The 19725-nt window shown below is 34.9% G+C and overlaps 1 protein-coding gene across 1 annotated transcript in view; it reads right to left on the bottom strand.

Annotated features, from left to right (window-relative positions):
* HDX (highly divergent homeobox) overlaps positions 1–19725 on the bottom strand; it is a 158163-nt gene that overhangs the window by 17585 nt on the left and 120853 nt on the right. The window contains exon 6 of the mRNA XM_068533594.1: positions 7713–7920. Coding sequence (XP_068389695.1) covers positions 7713–7920 — 208 coding nt within the window. The remainder of the gene's footprint in view (positions 1–7712; positions 7921–19725) is intronic.

Here is a 19725-nt window from a genome sequence, read left to right on the forward strand (position 1 = left end):
GAGATCAGATTTGTGGCTACCAGAGGCAGGGGGTGGGTGGATGGGAGATTGGATGAAGGTGGTCAAAAGGTACAAACTTCCAGTTATAAGATAAATAAATACTAGGGATGTAATGCACAACATGATAAAGATAATTAGCACTGCTGTGTGTTATAAATGAAAATTGTTAAGAGAGTAAATCCTAAGAGCTCTCATCACAAGGAAAAAAAAAATTTTTTTCTATTTCTTTAATGTTTCTATATGAGGTGAGGGATTTTTACTAAAACTTTTGTGGTAATCATTTGATGATGTATGTAAGTCGAATTATTATGCTGTACCCCTTAAACTTATACTGTGCTGTAGGTCAATATATCTCAAAAAACTGGAAAAAGAAGTTTGCATGCTGTAAGTATGAATGAGTAGTCAATCCCTGGCTGTCATACTAATAAAACAGCAATGAAATTTTTTAAAAACCTCGATAGTTTAAAAATGAGAAAAGAAAAAATAAAAGAAAAATTAACTCAGAAAAATCAGTGTACTAAAAAATTATCTGTGCTGAGCTAGGGGAAGTGGCTAATTCACAGCATGGTGTGTCTACAAGATAATCCTCTGTCTTAAGATTTCCCCTACCTCTATCCCTTAGAAAAATAGGGCTAATGTTTCTCTCTTTTCTTTCTGCACAGCCATGTCATAGATTATTTGGATAAATACTAGTGGAAGTTCTCAGCCCCTCGGTAATGAACAATTTATTTCACCATAGAAAGCAGAACAAAAATAGTTATCAGTTCTCCTAAGATTTTTGAGTCCATTCCTTCCCATGGAAAGATATATAAGGGTGCCGTGTATGAACATGGGAAATGACTAGGAGGAAAACATTGCTCATCCAGGAACTCACATATGAGTGCATTGAGAATTAAAGATATTCAGGGAAGGGGCTTCCCTGGTGGCGCAGTGGTTGAGAATCTGTCTGCCAATGCAGGGGACACTGGTTCGAACCCTGGTCTGGGAGGATCCCACATGCCACGGAGCAACTAGGCCCGTGAGCCACAACTACTGAGCCTGCGCATCTGGAGCCTGTGCTCCGCAACAAGAGAGGCCGTGACAGTGAGAGGCCCGCGCACCGCGATGAAGAGTGGCCCCCGCTTGCCGCAACTAGAGAAATCCCTCGCACAGAAACGAAGACCCAACACAGCCATAAATAAATAAATAAATTAAAAAAAAAAGGGCTTTAAAAAAATATATTCAGGGAAGTTTTACCAGAGTTTTAACGCAAAGTCCACTAAAAATTCAATTGATTTTTTTCTATAAAAGAGTGGTTCCTAACCCTCCTACACTGTGGGCGGGAATGTAAATTGGTACAGCCACTATGGAGAACAGTATGGAGGTTCCTTAAAAAACTAAAAATAGAGCTACCATATGACCCTGCAATCACACTCCTGGGCATGTATCGGGAGAAAAACATGGTCCAAAAGGATACATGCACCCCAATGTTCATTGCAGCACTGTTTACAATAGCCAAGACATGGAAGCAGCCTTAATGTCCATTGACAGAAGAATGGATAAAGAAGATGTGGTACATATATACAATGGAATATTACTCAGCCATAAAAAGAGAATGAAATAATGCCATTTGCAGTAACATGGATGCACCTAGAGATTTTCATACTGAGTGAAGTAAGTCAGACAGAGAAAGAGAAATATCATATGATATCGCTTATATGTGGAAACTAAAAAGAAACGATAAAAATGAACATACTCACAAAACAGAAACAGACTTAGAGAATGAACTTACGGTTACCAGTGGGAGAAGGGTGGAGGGAAGGGATAGTTAGGGAGTATTTGGGATTTATATCATGTACACACTGCTATATTTAAAAAGCATAACCGACAAGGGCCTACTATATAGCACAGGGACCTCTGCTCAATGTTATGTGGCAGCCTGGATGGGAGGGGAGTCTGGGGGAGAATAGATACATGTATATGTATGGCTGAGTTGCTTTGCTGTGCAACTGAAACTATCACAACATTGTTAATCGGCTATACTCCAATATAAAATAAAAAGTTAATAAAAAAGTGGTTCCTAGATAGAGGAAATTTTATTAATTATTAGGACATTTCAAATCACTGCATTTCAAGTCCTGTGTAATCAGCAACTAAATGAAATGAAGGAAGGGAAAATTGTCATCAGATTTAGCTGCAGAGCTCGTATTAGTACTGGTGCCCTCAGAATAGGAGTTATATTGCTCATCAACAGATCTTTACTGGTATCATTCCTTAGAGGTTTGCCTTACATTTCTGTTCTCACTTGCTCATACCTTGGTACACAGTTCTGCTTTACCAGCAACAGATTCATCCATCATTTGATTCTTTTATAAGATGCATATAAAAACAGTTTTGAGGATTTCTAAAATAAAAAGGTATGAAATGATACAGCTGAATAAGGCATGTTTTCTTTTGCTTACAGATAGCTTCCACATTTGTAAAAGTTTGAAAGCTAAATACTGTCAATTTGTCTGGTTATTACTCAACAAAAGCAGCTCTCTTAATTGGAAAATAAACAAATAAGTAGAATTACTAATCAGTGAAAACTCTAGAGGGCACTATATGTGGTGGCCGCATGCTCACAATAAGTAACTGTACGCAGAATTATCTTTCATGTGCATATCCACATACATAATAGGTACAGCTGAAAAGAGGCTTTGTTATAAAATTTAATGAATTTAACGTTATAGATGTTAATTGTTTCTATACTTTAGACAGTTCACTTCTCAGGATAGTATAAATTTTTAAAGTTGCTCAACCATAAATATATTTTGGTAGACACAAAACTTGAAATTAAGGAGCTGAGTCATCTATTACATTTGCTAAAGTTTGCAGTTGGGTGTGGGGGTGAATCCAGGTAGCCTTTTCTTTATCAATCCCAACCACATCTCCTTTCACTTCACCTCCACACATGGAAAGGCAAAGGAAATGGGAGAAGCGAAGGTGGGAAGTAGAAGGAGGAAATTAGAGGTAAGTCAGAAGCTATGTATCAGGGAAGTACCTACTCTCCCAGAAGCAAAAGAATGGACTTGAAACCACTAAAAGATCAACAGCACTTTTTCGTGACTTTGGCTAACCCTGCCTTTTACTGTGTTTTAAAAAATAACCCTTGTTTTTGCTTGTAGAGTTTTTTTCTAGAATATTTAAAGTGATTTTAATTGTTTTTTGACATATAAAATGTGAGCCCTGATTTAAAGACATTTTTTTCTTCTTAGACATTTAAAAGACTCTAACCCTATTGAATCAACAGCTGTATTATAAAGGACCCTGAGTTTCAAGTTGTTAGTTTTTTGAAATGTATGGGAAGCTACTCTGATTATCTTGCCTCCATATCTCTAAGATGTAATTAATGGAAGCTCAAAGTAAACATACATTCGACTACATTTTCATAACTGGAAGATAATATGGTCAGCATATTTTAAAGGTATTATATTAATCTAGGCCAGATGATACAATTCACTTAATTGTCACAAAAGAATCACACAGTTAAATCAGATTAGTATTTTCCATCAGTAAAATGAGGATGATAACAGGACAGCACTAGTAGGAAACCATACAGAAAAAGACTCTTTTCAGTATTTGAAAATTCTTTTATGCTTTTATTTTGCAATTTATGATGAGAATGAAAAGGTTACCATGCAGCTGTGAAAAATAAGCCACCGAGAGGAATCCTAGGCAATCTCACTTCCCATCAAGTATTTTTTGATTCATGCATTAAATGCTCTCTCCTTTTTCTCATTAGATCTTGATTACTATGTCAGCTGTCTAGAGAGCACGCTATTAAATGACAAAGGATGCTAGTGTAGGAGCAGTGGTCCATTAGCAACCTTAAAATTAACTCACTTTTTTCCCATTAACTACTTTATTTTTTAAAATTCCCTTTTAGGTGGGGAAGATGGAGTTGGGGAATCAAACTCCCCTTAAGGGCTTATGTAATTTCCTTTTATCAGAATACTTCCTCACAGCTCTCTGACCCACCCATAGAAACACACAAATCCCTACTTCCCCACTATCCCTCAAATAGCTGTCAGACATCATTCTCTAAGGATCTATTTAGAATCACTGAAAATATTTGTACACAAAAGCTGCACATAATTAATGTATACAATTTGGTGAATTTGAACTTGTATATACTTTTGTTGCCATCACCACAATCCAGGTAATAAACGTATCCATCACCTCCAAAAGTTTCCTTGTGTCCCTTTTTTTGTGTTACAAATGCTTAACATGATTTACCCTCTTAAGTTTTTAAGTATACAATCACTTATTACTAACTACAGGCACTGAGTTGTTCAGCAGTTCTCCTCTTCTGTAACTGTAACTTTATATCCATTGAACAACATCTCCCCATATCCCTCTCCCTCCACTCCCTCATACCACTGTTCTATCGTCCACTTATATAACTTTAACCACTTTAGATGCCTTATATGAGAGGAATTTCTACTCAACCTCTATGAGACCATTGAGATAATGATGCCTCTTCCTTCTGAAATCTTTTTCTTTCCTTGGTTTTGGTAATAGCACACTATCTTAATTCTCCTATATTTGACTGTTCTTTCAATGGCTCCTTTTTCTCCTCCAGAAATCTGGATATTTCTCAACACACTGTCCTTGTCCATCTTCCTTTCTTGTTTTCCATTTTCTCACCTAACTAAATCATCTATTTCTATGGCTAGACATTTTTTTTTGGCCTCGATGTGGGTGACTCCAATATTTCTTCTCATATCTTACCCCTTCTTCTGAGCTCCAGACCCATATTATCCAAGGGTCTGCTGGACAGCTCCACATGGATGTCCTGCCCTCATTTAAAACTCAGCATATGCAAAACTGCATTCATCTTCCCACATTATCCTATCCATTTAGTGCAGTAACAATAAAAATCTTAAATGAATTTGGGGAAGGGTATTGGGTAAAGGTATGAACTAAGTTCATCCAGAAGAATCAGTGTGCTACAAGAGCTAAGAATGAGAGCCTTGCCAGATCTTCAGATATCTTATAAAACCACAATTATAAACAATCAGATCAATCTAACATAATAGGAAATCCAGAGTTTAATCCATGTGTGTATGTATACATACATGAATTTGTGTCTATCTATCTCTCTATTTCTCTGTCATCTATCTATCTATCTATCTATCTATCTATCTATCTATCTATCTATCATCTATCTATCTTTGATTAAAAAAAGCTACACAAACTCACTGGAAAAATGCTGACTTATTCAACAAATAATGTAGCGGCATTTGGTTAATCATTTGGAAAAACAAAATTAGGTATTGTCTTCACGTATCTTAAAGCAAAACAATTTCTAGGTGGGATAAATATCATGTTGTAAAAATGAAACCATAAGGATACATGAAGCAAACATGGGGTATGTTTACATAATTGTAGTACAAGGAAGGATTTTGTAATCCTGGCACCAAAGTCACAAACCATAAAGGAAAGAATTGGTATATTTAACAATACAAAAATTACAAACAAAAGTTCTGACATTTGAAAACCCCATAAGCAAATTTAGAAGGCAAAAATAAACTGGATAATATAGTGTAATTACCCTGATCGATAAAATAAAAACAAACAAAATGGGCCAATGCAAAATTCTCTCTCTCTATTACAGATGCAACCCCCCCACTATATATTATATGATTCATTTATATGAAATGCCCAGAAAAGACAAATTTATATAGTCAGAAATCAGATCTGTGGTTGCCTAGGTTTGGAGGTGAGAGTGGGTGCTGGCTGAAAATGGGCTCAAGGAAATTTTTTGAAGTGGTGAAAATATTCTATAATTGGATTTTAGTGATTTGAAGAGATTATTCTAAAATTTGATTTTAGTGATGGTGATGGTTGTACAACTCTATAAATTTACTAAAAATCATTGAATTCTACTTTTGCAATGGATGAATTTTATTCTATGTAAATTAAACCTCAATAAAAGTGTTCATAAAAAAGGTGTCAGGAGAGGACTCTTTCTATGCTTGAAGTCAAATGAAAAATACTTCTCACGGACAAATGGTATAATTACATGTTATTATTTGAATTCTCATTTAGGGAAGCACTGAGAAGTATTATAAAGATGATCCGGCCTAATTCCCTTATTTTGCAGATGAGAAAACTAAAGCATGATGAATTAAATACTTTGCCTGAAGTCACATAATCAGCTAGTGGAAGATCTAGGACTTGTACCCAGGTTACCCAACTACTAGTCTGGTATTTGTCACATTATACCATAATCTCTTTGATTACAATGCATTTAAATTGCTCTAACCCAAATTGACTAGAATTCCAATAAAATTAAAATGATCATATACTATAGTTTATGGATTGTTGTAATAACCAATATTTTGAATCATGCAGATCATTATTGTGGTAGATGAGTGTCACTTTTTGTTATGACGATGTGGGAGACTGCTTAGGTGGAAGCATTAAAAATCAAAAAGGTAAAATACAAGTGTTGATGAAGATATGGAAAAAAGGGGTAGAGCCATTATGAAAAACAGTATGAAAGTTCCTCAAAAAATTAAAAATGAAACTACCATATTATTCAGCGATTCTTCTTCTGGGTATATATCCAAAGGAAATGAAATCAGTACCTCAAAGAGATATCTATGCTTCCATGTTCATTGCAGCATTCATCACAGTAGTCAAGGTATGGAAACAACCTAAGTGTCCATTAGCAGATGAATGGATAAAGAAACCGTGGTATACATATACAATGGAATATTAGTCTTTAAAAAAAATCCTGCCATTTGCGACTGCTTGGATGAACCTAGAGGACATTATGCTAACTGAAATAAGCCAAACACAGAAAGAAAAGCATTGCATGATCTCACATGTGGAATCAAAAAAAGTCAAATACATAGAAGCAGAGAGTAGAATGGTAGGTACCAGGGTGAGGAGGTGGGGAAAATGGGGAAATATTGGTCAAAGGGTACAAAATTGCAATTACATAGGATGAATAAGTCTAGATAACTAATGTAGAGCATGATGACTAAAGGTAACAATACAATTGACCCTTGAACAACGTCGGGGTTATGGGCACCAACCCCCCTGCACAGTTAAAAATCCAAGTATAAATTTTGACTCCTCCAAAACTTAACTACTAATAGCCTACTGTTGACCAGAAGCCTTACCAATAACATAAACAGTTGATTAACACATATTTTGTATGTTATATGTATATTACATATATTTTATGCATTCACGACATACCTTTTTCTTAACTTTTTCGATATTTCTAGGCTACACGGTTTGTCTGCAAGTTTTTCCAAATTGTTGCAAATCTCCAAAAATGTTTCCAATGTATTTATTGAAAGTGGACCAGTGCAGTTCAAACCCATGTTGTTTAAGGGTCAACTGTACTATATAGTATGCTGGAAATTGGCTTTGGGAGTAGATTTCAGGTGCTCTCACCACACACACACAAAAAGGTAACTATGTGAGGAGATGGATATGTTAATTAGCTTGACTGTAGTAATCATTTCACTATGTATATGTATATCTAAATATGTTGCACACTTCAAATATATACAACTATTATTTTAAAATAGAATAAAAATATGTCTATTCTTTTCAAATGTTTAACCAAATGTTTTGAGGACTTTAGATTTGAAGTACGGTAAGCTGAAAAGCAAGTAAAAAAGCATCAAATTCACAAAAGATATCATTAGGAGGTGGAGCATATAAAATACCTTGCGAGCTTCCTTCAGAAAAACAGATGGATACTTCATCATTTCTGTCATTATCCTCTCCTACTTCAGGACCAGCTTCCTCTCCTGGTGTGAGTGCAGATAAAGAACCAGATTCGGGTTGCTCAGAAAAATCAGCAGGGCCTCCTCTTGGAGGTGGAACTTCAATCCCCATTAAACGATATTTCCTTCTTCGATTCCCAATCCAAGTCTTTGTAAGAGAAATAGAAGAGAAAGTTTTGTAAAAATAGAAACCTTAGCAGTTCTAGCCATTAAAATAATGAATGGATACTACATAAAATATGATTAAAAAGAATAAGTAGGTACCTAGAATAATGCAGTTTTATTATTACTCAATAACCTAAAATAAAAGTAATTGCTTTTATTTTAAAATACCTTATTAGAAGAAATATTTATCTAAATACTCAGACTTTCAAGCAACATGCAGCCCGTCACAGAACACTTTTTTGTTTTTGTTTTTTTTCTGGTGAAAATTATCCACCAAATATTTAAAAAAAAACATGAATTGGTTCTTTTCTGAAAGGAACCAGGCATGCAGCTCTAACTATAGTTCATATCCTGTTTCCAATCTTGCTCTTCGTACGTGAAAATGTGCCTTCTAGTAACTTTGTTTGGCTCCATAATGACTACCTGGGTATTTTAAGTATTCTAAAATTGCATTTTATTAGATTTAGAACCAATTTTTTAAACTTTTTATAGTAAAATAAATTTCGAGTTACAGGAAGTTGCAAAAATTGGTCTTCTTCACTCAGTTTTCTCCAATTTACATTTTACATAATTATAGCACCATAACAGAAAAAGGAAATTGATATTGTACAATATATGTGTACAATTCTATGTTCCTTTATCACACCATTCTTCTCCTCCCTCCCACCATCCTCAACCCCTGGCAACCACCAATCTGTTTTCCACCTCTATAATTGTGTCATTTTGAGAATGTTATATAAACGGAGTCATACAGCATGTGACTTCAAAAATTTCAAAAAATTGGCTTTTCTCATTCAGCTTAATTCCCTGGAAATTTATTAAATTCACATATATCAATAGTCCATTCCTTTTTATTGCTAAGTAGTCTTCCATGATACTTATGTACCATTTTGTTTCTGTTTCTTTGCAATGTTTTTTTAACCCTTCACTTGTTGGAGGACACTTGGGTTGTTTCTAATTTTTGGCTATTATATACAGCTAAAAAGCTTCTATGAACAGTCATGTACAGGTTTTTGTGCTGATGTAAGTTTTCATTTCTCTAAGATAAATGCCCAAGAATGCAACTGCTGGGTCAAATGGTAATTATATGTTTAATTTTAAAAGAAACTGCCAAATTGTTTCCATAAAAGTTGTGCCATTTTATATTCCTACCAGCAATGTATGAGAGATCCAGTTTCTTGGCATTCTTGCCAGGACTTCGTATTATAAGTAATTCTTTTTTTTAGCTGTTCTCATTGGTGCATGTAGCAATAGGTCATCAAGTTCTTAATTTAATTTCCCCAATGGCTAGTGATGTTGAAAATCTTTTCATGTGCTTTGTGCCATCCATATATCAGCAAAATGTCTCTTGTCCATTTTGTAATTGTTGTTTTTTCTTTAATATTAAGTTTTTTTTTAAAATTTATTTATTTATTTATTTATTTTTGGCTGTGTTGGGTCTTTGTTTCTGTGCGACAGCTTTCTCTAGTTGTGGCAAACAGGGGCCACTCTTCATCGCGGTGCGCGGGCCTCTCACTATCGTGGCCTCTCTTGTTGCGGAGCACAGGCTCCAGACGCACAGGCTCAGTAGTTGTGGCTCACGGACCTAGTTGCTCCGTGGCATGTGGGATCTTCCCAGACCAGGGCTCGAACCCGTGTCCTCTGCATTAGCAGGCAGATTCTCAACCACTGCGCCACCAGGGAAGCCCCTAATATTAAGTTTTGAAAGTACTTTATATATTCTAGATATGAATTTTTGTCAGATATGTGGTTTTGCAAAATTTTCTCCCATTCTCTAGTAGATATGAGTTCTTTGTCAGATATGTGGTTTGCAAATATTTTCTCCTCATCTGTAGCTTGTATTTTCATCATCCTGGTCTTTTGCAGCACAAAAGTTTTTTTAATTTTGATGAAGTCCAAGCTACTGTTTTTTTCTTTTATGGATTATGCTTTTAGTCCTATTCCTAAGAATTCTTCACCAAGCCCTAGGCCACAAAGATTTTCTCCTATGTTATCTAACATTTTTATAGTTTTATTTTTTACATTTAAATCTCTGATCCATTATGAATTCACTTTGTATAAGGTGTGAGACTTACATCAAGGTTAATTTATGTTTTCCTATAGATATCCAATTGTTCCAGCACCATTTCTTGAAAAGACTCCCTCCATTGAATTGCTTTTGCATGTTTGTCAAAAATCAACTAAGTTGGCCATGGTTGTGCAGGACTATTTCTGGGCTCTCCATTCTGTTCCAATGATCTATACGTCTTATCACCCTGCCAATACCACAGTCTTGGTTACTGTAGTTATATAATAAGTCTCGAAGTTGGGTAGATGGATTTCTTCCACTTTATTCTTTTTGTCAAGAACTGTTTTAGCTATACTAGCATATTTCCTTTCCATGTGAATTTTAGAATTATCTTGTCTACATCAACAAACAATCTTGCTGGAATTTTATAGGAATTATGTTAAACCTGAATATCAATTTGGGGGGAATTTACATTTTTACTATGTCAAGTCTTCCAGTACATGAACACAGAATGTCTCTCCATTTATTTAGAATTTCTTTTATTTCTTTCATCAGTGTTTTGTAGTTTTCAGCATACAAGTCCTGTACATGTTTTCTTAGAGTTACATGTAAGTGTTTGATTTTTTGAGTGATTGCAAATAACTTATTAATATCTCAAATTTCAATTTCATTGCATTCATTTTTACTATATAGACATGCAATTGATTTTTATATGATGATCTTGTATCCAGAGACTTTGATGAATTCACTTATTAGTTGTAAGAGTGTTTTGTAGATTCTTTAGGATTTTCTACACAGCTAATCATGTGTATCTTTTATTTCCTTTTCTCGATTTATTGTGCTGGCTAGAACTTCTACTACCAAATTGAATATAGGTGGTTAGAGTGGACATCTTGTTTCTGGTCTCAGAGGGAAAGCATTCTATTTTTCACCATTAAAGTATGATGTTAGCTGTAGGTTTTAGGTGCTTGTAGATTCTTTTTTGGGGAGATTTTTTTGAATTCAATTTCCTGAATAGTTATAGGACAGCCTAAATGTCCATTGACAGATGAATGGATAAACATGTGGTATATATATACAATGGAATATTACTCAGCCATAAAAAAGAATGAAATAATGCCATTTTCAGCAACACGGATGGGCCTAGAGATTATCGTATTAAGTGAAGTCAGACAGAGAAAGACAAATATCATATGATATCACTTATATGTGGACTCTAAAAAAATGATACAAATGAACTTATTTACAAAACAGAAATAAGACTTACAGACATAGAAAACAAACTTATTGCCAAAAGGGATAGTGGGGCGGGGGAAGAGATAAATTAGGAGTTTGGGATTAACATATATACACTATTATATATAAAATAGATAACCAACAAGGATCTACTGTATAGCACAGGGTACTATATTCAATATCTTATAATAACCTATAATGGAAAAGAATCTGAAAAAGAATATATATATACATATATGTGTATATACATGTAACTGAATCACTTTGCTGTACACCTGAAACTAACACAACATTGTAAACTAACTATAATTCAATTAAAAAACGGTTAACAATAAATAAATGAATGTATATATTTTTTATGTTATTCCTTAGGTCCTGTGGTCCCTAGCAGATGTGAGTTCTTTCCACCCTTCACAGTCTTCTTATATTTGTTTTATATATAATGTCCAGGGATTTTAGTTGTACTTAATGGGAAGGATAGGGAAAATTGTGTCTACTCCAACATTTTTTGGAAGCCACAGTCTAAAACCAACTTTATTCTCAAGTTTCTCATGCAATTTTCAAAAAGCTCATTTTATATGATTAGAGTTTGTAACCTTTATAGTTTTGACATGTGACTCTACAAAGTAGAATTGCCATGCCAATCTACAAAGTGGAAGAAGAATTCTTAAAACCTGTGTATTCTCTTTTAGTGTAGAAAGTCATTCAATAGCATTTCATAATTTCAGATCTAAATTTGATTATGGTACCCTTTCTTTGTATAAAAAGTAGAATTGCTTCTATACAACAAGGTCCACATCAATACAAAGCCACCTTAGATATTCTCTAATGTAAATTAAAGTTAACTTTTACGTGGTAAGATTTTGCAAAAAAAAAAAAATGCAGGGCAAAACAGAAGAACTATTCAGTTAGTCCAAGAAGATTAATTATTCTTTATAATTTTTTTTTGGGGGGGGCGTTTTCTCTTCAAATTCAGGATATGTAGTACCTTTGATGTATTTAGCATTCATTGCTAAATGTGAAACCTGAAACACATGGATTGCTTTGTAGGCTCCCAAGTGAAAATTACCTGGTAGAAAAGGAAAATATTTATGGATATTAATTTTCCTAGCTTTGCTAAATTCTCCCATAGAAGAAACACTATTTAAAAGAATATAGTTCCATTTCAATTTCCCAGTATATGGTCTCATTGAGAATAAGCTACTAGACTTCAGAAAAAGTAAAGAATTTCAACTTCTTACTAAAGTTCCATTAAATTGTCATGTACTTTCTCTATTTCCTGTCCTTGAATACTGATGCTTATCAAATACTGATGCTTCTTTTTCACAATAATCTTAGCCACAGATGCTTGGGAAAATGATGGTGTGGGCAGAAGAAGAACGATACCAGTTTTCTTAGGATGCTTTTGGCTTCCTTTGGGTCATAAAGGCTTGGGAAGAGAGAAGAAAACAGAAAACAGAAACCAATGTCCATTTATTTTCAACTTTTTTCACCCTTCTTGGGAGAAATGAGTGATTATATACTGTATAATGATAAAGGTAAAATAATATGTGAACATTGGGACTATATGGGAATTTATTACATACTACGGCTGACTTAGTTCCTCTCTGGATATTTCTCAAAACTGGAAGGCACCAGGAAAATAATTCAGTATACAAACATAATCTTAATGGGTTTATTACATTTTCAAAGAATCATAGAAGATGGAAGGGATCTTAGAAGCCAACTAGTCTAACCTTCCATTTAAGGTAAAAGTTCCTTCTTCAGCATTATAGGTAGATGGCTATTCAGTCTTTGCATGAAAATTTCAGGAATATGGAACATACTACTTTGCAAGGTTCCTCAGTCCAGTTTTTGGATAGTTTTTTTTTTTTTTTTCCAAAAATGTTCTTCCTAAAACTGAAACAGTATCTATTGTCTTATTAATTCTAGGCCTTGGTTCCAGTTTTTCACTATGGAACCACCTTATTCCAAATAGCCTCTTCTACATTCCAGCTATCAATTATGTAAAGAGTATTTATTCCTATTTTTGGCTGTGCCATGTGGCTTGCAGAATCTCAGTTCCCTGACCAGGGATTGAACCCAGGCCATGGCAGTGAAAGCGCCAAATTCTAATCACTAGGCCACCAGGGAATTCAAGTATTTATTTCTTTGTTTCAAAATAAATGCCCCTAATTTAGTATAATACAGTTTTTCAACCATTTTATATGACCCATGGTCAAGTTATTTTATCACTCTGGGACTCATATTCCTTAACTGAGGAAACTGGAAATTGAGATAATTGGTTTCCAAATCTTTAGTCTCCTGGATAAACTTTATCCCTCCAGAGTTGCTCATAAATTTATAGAATAAGTATCTTCTATAACTATTTATAGAATAAGTATCTTCTATAACCATAACTCCTATGTATTGACAGCTCAAATATATTAGCTATTTAAAATGAGGACCCTCAGGCCCTATTAGCTTCTAAGTACATTTCTATTAAAATAATAAAAAAAACCCAATATTCCAAACTGCCATTAGTTTAAATGTATATTATTATATATTTGTATTCTGTGTGCTATAAATAGAGGGCACACCTTTCTGTTAAACGTTCATTCGTTCAAAGGAAACCCTCTTACAGTGTTGGTGGGAATGTAAATTGATGCAGTCACTATGAAAAACAGTATAGAGGTTTCTCCACAAACTAAAAATAGAACTACCATATGATCCAGCAATTCCACTCCTGTACATATCAAAAAATAAAAACACTAATTCAAAAAATACATGCACTCCAATATTCTTAGCAGCATTATTTACAATTGCCAAGATAAGGAAGCAAGCCAAGTGTCCATCAACAGATGGATGGATAAAGAAGATGTGGTACACACACACACACACACACACACACTGCAATACTACTCAGCCATAAAAAGAACAAAAATTTTGCCATTTGTAGCAACATGGATGGACTTGGAGGGCATTATGCTAAGTGAAATAAGTCAGACTGAGACAGACAAATATATATGATATCACTTATATATGGAATATAACAACTACAACAAATTAGTGAATATAACAAAAATGAAGCAGACTCACAGACACAAAGAACAAACTAATGATTACCAGTGGTGGGGAGGGGAAGGGCAAAATAGAGATGGGGCAGTGGGAGGTACAAACAGTTGGGTGAAAGGCTACAAGGATGTACTGTATAACACAGGGAATATAGCCAATGTTTTGTAATAACTGTAAATGGAGTGTAACCTTTAAAATAGTACAAAAAATTCATTCTTTCATTCCACAAATATTACTGAACATCAAGTACATACCAAGCACTGTTCTAGTGCTGGGAATAGAGTAGTGAACAAGCAGGCCTGATATATACCCTTGTGGAGCTAGAATTTACAATCCAGAAGATGTATACACAATAAACAAATAGACAAGAAAAATACAAATCACAAAATTTGACCAATTATTATGGAGGGAAAGCACCAACTAGAATATTTAGCCACAATGACATACTGTAGTGAAGTGAAATCCTTTCCAAATTTGCCTATCATCAGAATTACTGGGGGAAAGGAAATATATAGATTCCAAGGTCCTTCCCTGAAAATCCTGATTAGTAGGTCTGGGATGGGGTGATCTGTATATTTTTTAACATATTTATTGGAGTATAATTGCTTTACAATGGTGGGTTAGTTTCTGCTGTATAACAAAGTGAATCAGCTATACATATACATATATCCCCAATTCTCCTCCCTCCCACCCTCCCTATCTCACCCCTCTTGGTGGACACAAAGCACTGAGCTGATCTCCCTGTGCCATGTGGCTGCTTCCCACTAGCTATCTATTTTACATTTGGTAGTGTATATATGTCCAAGCCACTCTCTCACTTCGTCCCAACTTACATTTCCCCTCCCCGTGTCCTCAAGTCCATTCTCTACATCTGTGTCTTTATTCCTGTCTGAACCTAGGTTCTTCAGACCTTTTTAATTTTTTTTTTAGATTCCATATATATGTGTTAGCATACGGTATTTGTTTTCCTCTTTCTGACTTATGTCACTCTGTATGACAGACTCTAGGTTCATCCACCTCACTGCAAATAACTCAATTTCCTTTCTTTTTATGGATGAGTAATATTCCATTGTATATATGTGCCACATCTTCTTTATCCATTCATCTATCAATGGACACTTAGGTTGCTTCCATGTCCTGGCTATTGTAAATAGTGCTGCAATGAACATTGTGGTAAATGACTCTTTTTGAATTATGGTTTTTCAGGATATGTGACCAGCAGTGGGATTGCTGGGCCATATTATAGTTCTATTTTTAGTTTTTTAAGGAACCTCCATACTGTTCTCCATAGTGGCTGTATCAATTTATATCCCCACCAACAATGCAAGAGGGTTCGCTTTTCTCCACACCCTCTCCAGCATTTATTGTTTGTAGATATTTTAACTATGGCCATTCTGACTGCTGTGAGGTGATATATCATTGTAGCTTTGATTTGCATTTCTCTAATGATTAGTGATGTTGAGCATCCTTTCATGTGTTTGTTGGCAATCTCTATATCTTCCTTGGAGAAATGTCTATTTATGTCTTCTGCCCATTTTTGGATTGGGTTGTTTGTGTTTTTGATATTGAGCTGCATGAGCTGCTTGTAAATTTTGGAGATTAATCCTTTGTCAGTTGCTTCATTTGCAAATATTTTTTCCCATTCTGAGGGTTGTCTTTTTGTCTTCTTTATAGATTTGTTTGCTGTGCAAAAGCTTTTAAGTTTCATTAGGTCCCATTTGGTTATTTTTGTTTTTATTTCCATTTCTCTAGGAGGTGGAACAAAAAGGATCTTGCTGTGCTTTATGTCATAGAGTGTTCTGCCTATGTTTTCCTCTAAGAGTTTGATAGTGTCTGGCCTTACATTTAGGTCTTTAATCCATTTTGAGTTTATTTTTGTGTATGGTGTTAGGGAGTGTTCTAATTTCATTTTTTTACATGTAGCTGTCGAGTTTTCCCAGCGCCAGTTATTGAAGAGTCTGTCTTTTCCCCATTGAATATTCTTGCCTCCTTTATCAAACATAAGGTGACCACATGTATGCAGGTTTATATCTGGGCTTTCTATCCTGTTCCATTGATCTATATTTTTGTTTTTGTGCCAGTACCATACTGTCTTGATTACTGCAGCTTTGTAATATAGTCTGAAGTCCATGAGCCTGATTCCTCCAGCTCCATTTTTCTTTCTCAAGATTTCTTTGGCTATTTGGGGTCTTTTGTGCTTCCATACAAATTGTGAAATTTTTTGTTCTAGTTCTGTGACAAATGCCATTGGTAGTTTGAAAGGGATTGCACTGAATCTGTAGATTGCTTTGGGTAGTAGAGTCATTTTCACAATATTGATTCTTCGAATCCAAGAACATGGTATATCTCTCCATCTGTTTGAATAATCTTTAATTTCTTTCATCAGTGTCATATTTTTTGCATACGGGTCTTTTGTCTCCTTCTTTTGGTTTATTCCTAGGTATTTTATTCTTTCGGTTGTAATGATAAATGGGAGTGTTTCTTTAACTTCTCTTTCAGATTTTTCATCATTAGTATATAGGAATGCAAGAGATTTCTGTGCATTAATTTTGTATTCTGCTACTTTACCAAATTCATTGATTAGCTGTAGTACTTTTCTGGTAGCATCTTTAGGATTCGCTATGTATAGTATCATGTAATCTGAAAACATTGACACTTTACTTCTTCTTTTCCGATTTGGATTACTTTTATTTCTTTTTCTTCTCTGATTGCAGTGGCTAAAACTCCCAAATCTATGTTGAATAATAGTAGTGAGAGTGTCTTCTTCCTGCTCTTAGTGGAAATGGTTTCAGATTTTCACCATTTAGAACGATGCTGGCTGTGGGTTTGTCATATATGGCCTTTATTATGTTGAGGTAAGTTCCCTCTATGCCTACTTTCTGCAGGGCTTTTATCATAAATGGGTGTTGAATTTTGTCAAAAGCTTTCTCTGCATCTATTGAGATGATCATATGGTTTTTATTCATCAGTTTATTAATGTGGTGTATCTCATTGATTGATTTATGTACATTGAAGAGCCCTTGCATCCCTGGGATAAACCCCACTTGATCATGGAGTACGCTCCCTTTAATGTGCTGTTGGATTCTGTTTGATAGTAATTAGTTGAGGATTTGTGCATCTGTGTTCATCAGTGATATTGGCCTGTAGTTTTCTTTCTTTGCGACATCTTTGCCTGGTTTTGGTATCAGGGTGATGGTGGCCTCGTAGAATGTGTTTGGGAGTGTTCCTCCCTCTGCTATATTTTGGAAGAGTTTGAGAAGGATAGGTGTTAGCTCTTCTCTAAATGTTTGATAGAATTCATCTGTGAAGCCATCTGGTTCTGGGCTTTTGTTTGTTGGAAGATTTTTAATCACATTTTTAATTTCAGTGCTTGTGATTGGCCTGTTTATATTTTCTATTTCTTCCTGGTTCAGTCTTGGAATGTTGTGCTTTACTAAGAATTTGTCCATTTCTTCCAGGTTGTCCATTTTATTGGCATATAGTTGCTTGTAGCAATCTCTCATGATCCTTTGTATTTCTTTTTTGTTTTTTTTTTGAACTTTTGACTTTTATTTTATTTATTTTTTTATATATCAGGTTCTTATTAGTCATCAATTTTATACACATCAAGGTGTACATGTCAAACCCAGTCGCCCAATTCATCACACACCCCCCGCACCCCCCCGCGCTGCTTTACCCCATTGGTATCCATACGTTTCTTCTCTACATCTGTGTCTCAATTTCTGCCCTGCAAAGCGGTTCGTCCGTACCATTTTTCTAGGTTCCACATATATGCGTTAATATACGATATTTTTTTTCTCTTGCTGATTTACTTCACTCTGTATGACAGTCTCTAGATCCATCCATGTCTCAACAAATGACCTAATTTCATTCCTTTTTATGGCTGAGTAATATTCCATTGTATATATGTACCACTTCTTCTTTATCCATTCGTCTGTTGATGGGCATTTAGGTTGTTTCCATGACCTGGCTATTGTAAATAGTGCTGCAATGAACATTGGGGTGCATGTGTGTTTTTGAATTATGGTTTTTTCTGGGTATATGCCCAGTATTGGGATTGCTGGATCATATGGTAATTCTATTTTTAGTTTTTTAAGGAACCTCCATACCGTTCTCCATAGTGGCTGTATCAATTTACATTCCCACCAACAGGGCAAGAGGGTCCCCTTTTCTCCACACCCTACACAAAATTTGTTGTTCATAAACTTTCTGATGATGCCCATTCTAACTGGTGTGAGGTGATACCTCACTGTAGTTTTGATTTGCATTTTTCTAGTAATTAGTGATGTTGAGCATCTATTCATGTGCTTCTTGGCCATCTGTATGTCTTCTTTGGAGAAATGTCTATTTAGGTCTTCTGCACATTTTTGGATTGGGGTGTTTACTTTTTAATATTGAGCTGCATAAGCTGTTTATATATTTTGGAGATTAATCCTTTGTCCATTGATTCGTTTGCAAATATGTTCTCCCATTCTGAGGGTTGTCTTTTAATCTTGTTTATGGTTTCCTTTGCTGTGCAAAAGTTTTGAAGTTTCATTAGGTCCCATTTGTTTATTTTTGTTTTTATTTCCATTACTCTAGGAGGTGGATCAAAAAAGGTCTTGCTGTGATTTATATCAAAGAGCGTTCTTCCAATGTTTTACTCTAAGAGTTTTATAGTGTTCGTTCTTACAGTTAGGTCTCTAATCCATTTTGAGTTTATTTTTGTGTAAGGTGTTAGGGAGTGTTCTAATTTCATTCTTTTACATGTAGCTGTCCAGTTTTCCAAGCACCATTTATTGAAGAGACTGTCTTTTCTCCATTGTATATCCTTGCCTCCTTTGTCATAGATTAGTTGACCATAGCTGCGTGGGTTTATCTCAGGGCTTTCTTTTTTGTTCCATTGATATATATTTCTGTTTTTGTGCCAGTACCATATTTCTTGTTTACATATTGTACCTTTGTAGTATAGTCTGAAGTCAGGGAATCTGATTCATCCAGCTCTGCTTTTTTCCCTCAAGACTGCTTTGGCTATTCAGGGTCTTTTGTGTCTCTACACAAATTTTCAGATTTTTTGTTCTAGTTCTGTAAAAAATGCCTTTGGTTATTTGACAGGGATTGCATTGTCGATTGCTTTGGGTAGTATAGTCATTTTCACAATATTGATTCTTCCAATCCAAGAACATGGTATATCTCTCCATCTGTTGGTATCATCTTTAATTTCTTTCATCAGTGTCTTATAGTTTTCTGCATACAGGTCTTTTGTCTCCCTAGGTAGGTTTATACCTAGGTATTTTATTCTTTTTGTTGCAATGGTAAATGGGAGTGTTTCCATAATTTCTCTTTCAGATTTTTCATCATTAGTGTATAGGAATGCAAGAGATTTCTGTGCATTAATTTTGTATCCTGCAACATTAACAAATTCCTTGATTAGCTCTAGTAGATTTCTGGTGGCATCTCTAGGATGCTCTATGTATAGTATCATGTCATCTGCAAACAGTGACAGCTTTA

This window comes from Eschrichtius robustus, chromosome X (assembly GCF_028021215.1).
Source record: "Eschrichtius robustus isolate mEscRob2 chromosome X, mEscRob2.pri, whole genome shotgun sequence".
Classification (NCBI taxonomy): domain Eukaryota; kingdom Metazoa; phylum Chordata; class Mammalia; order Artiodactyla; family Eschrichtiidae; genus Eschrichtius; species Eschrichtius robustus.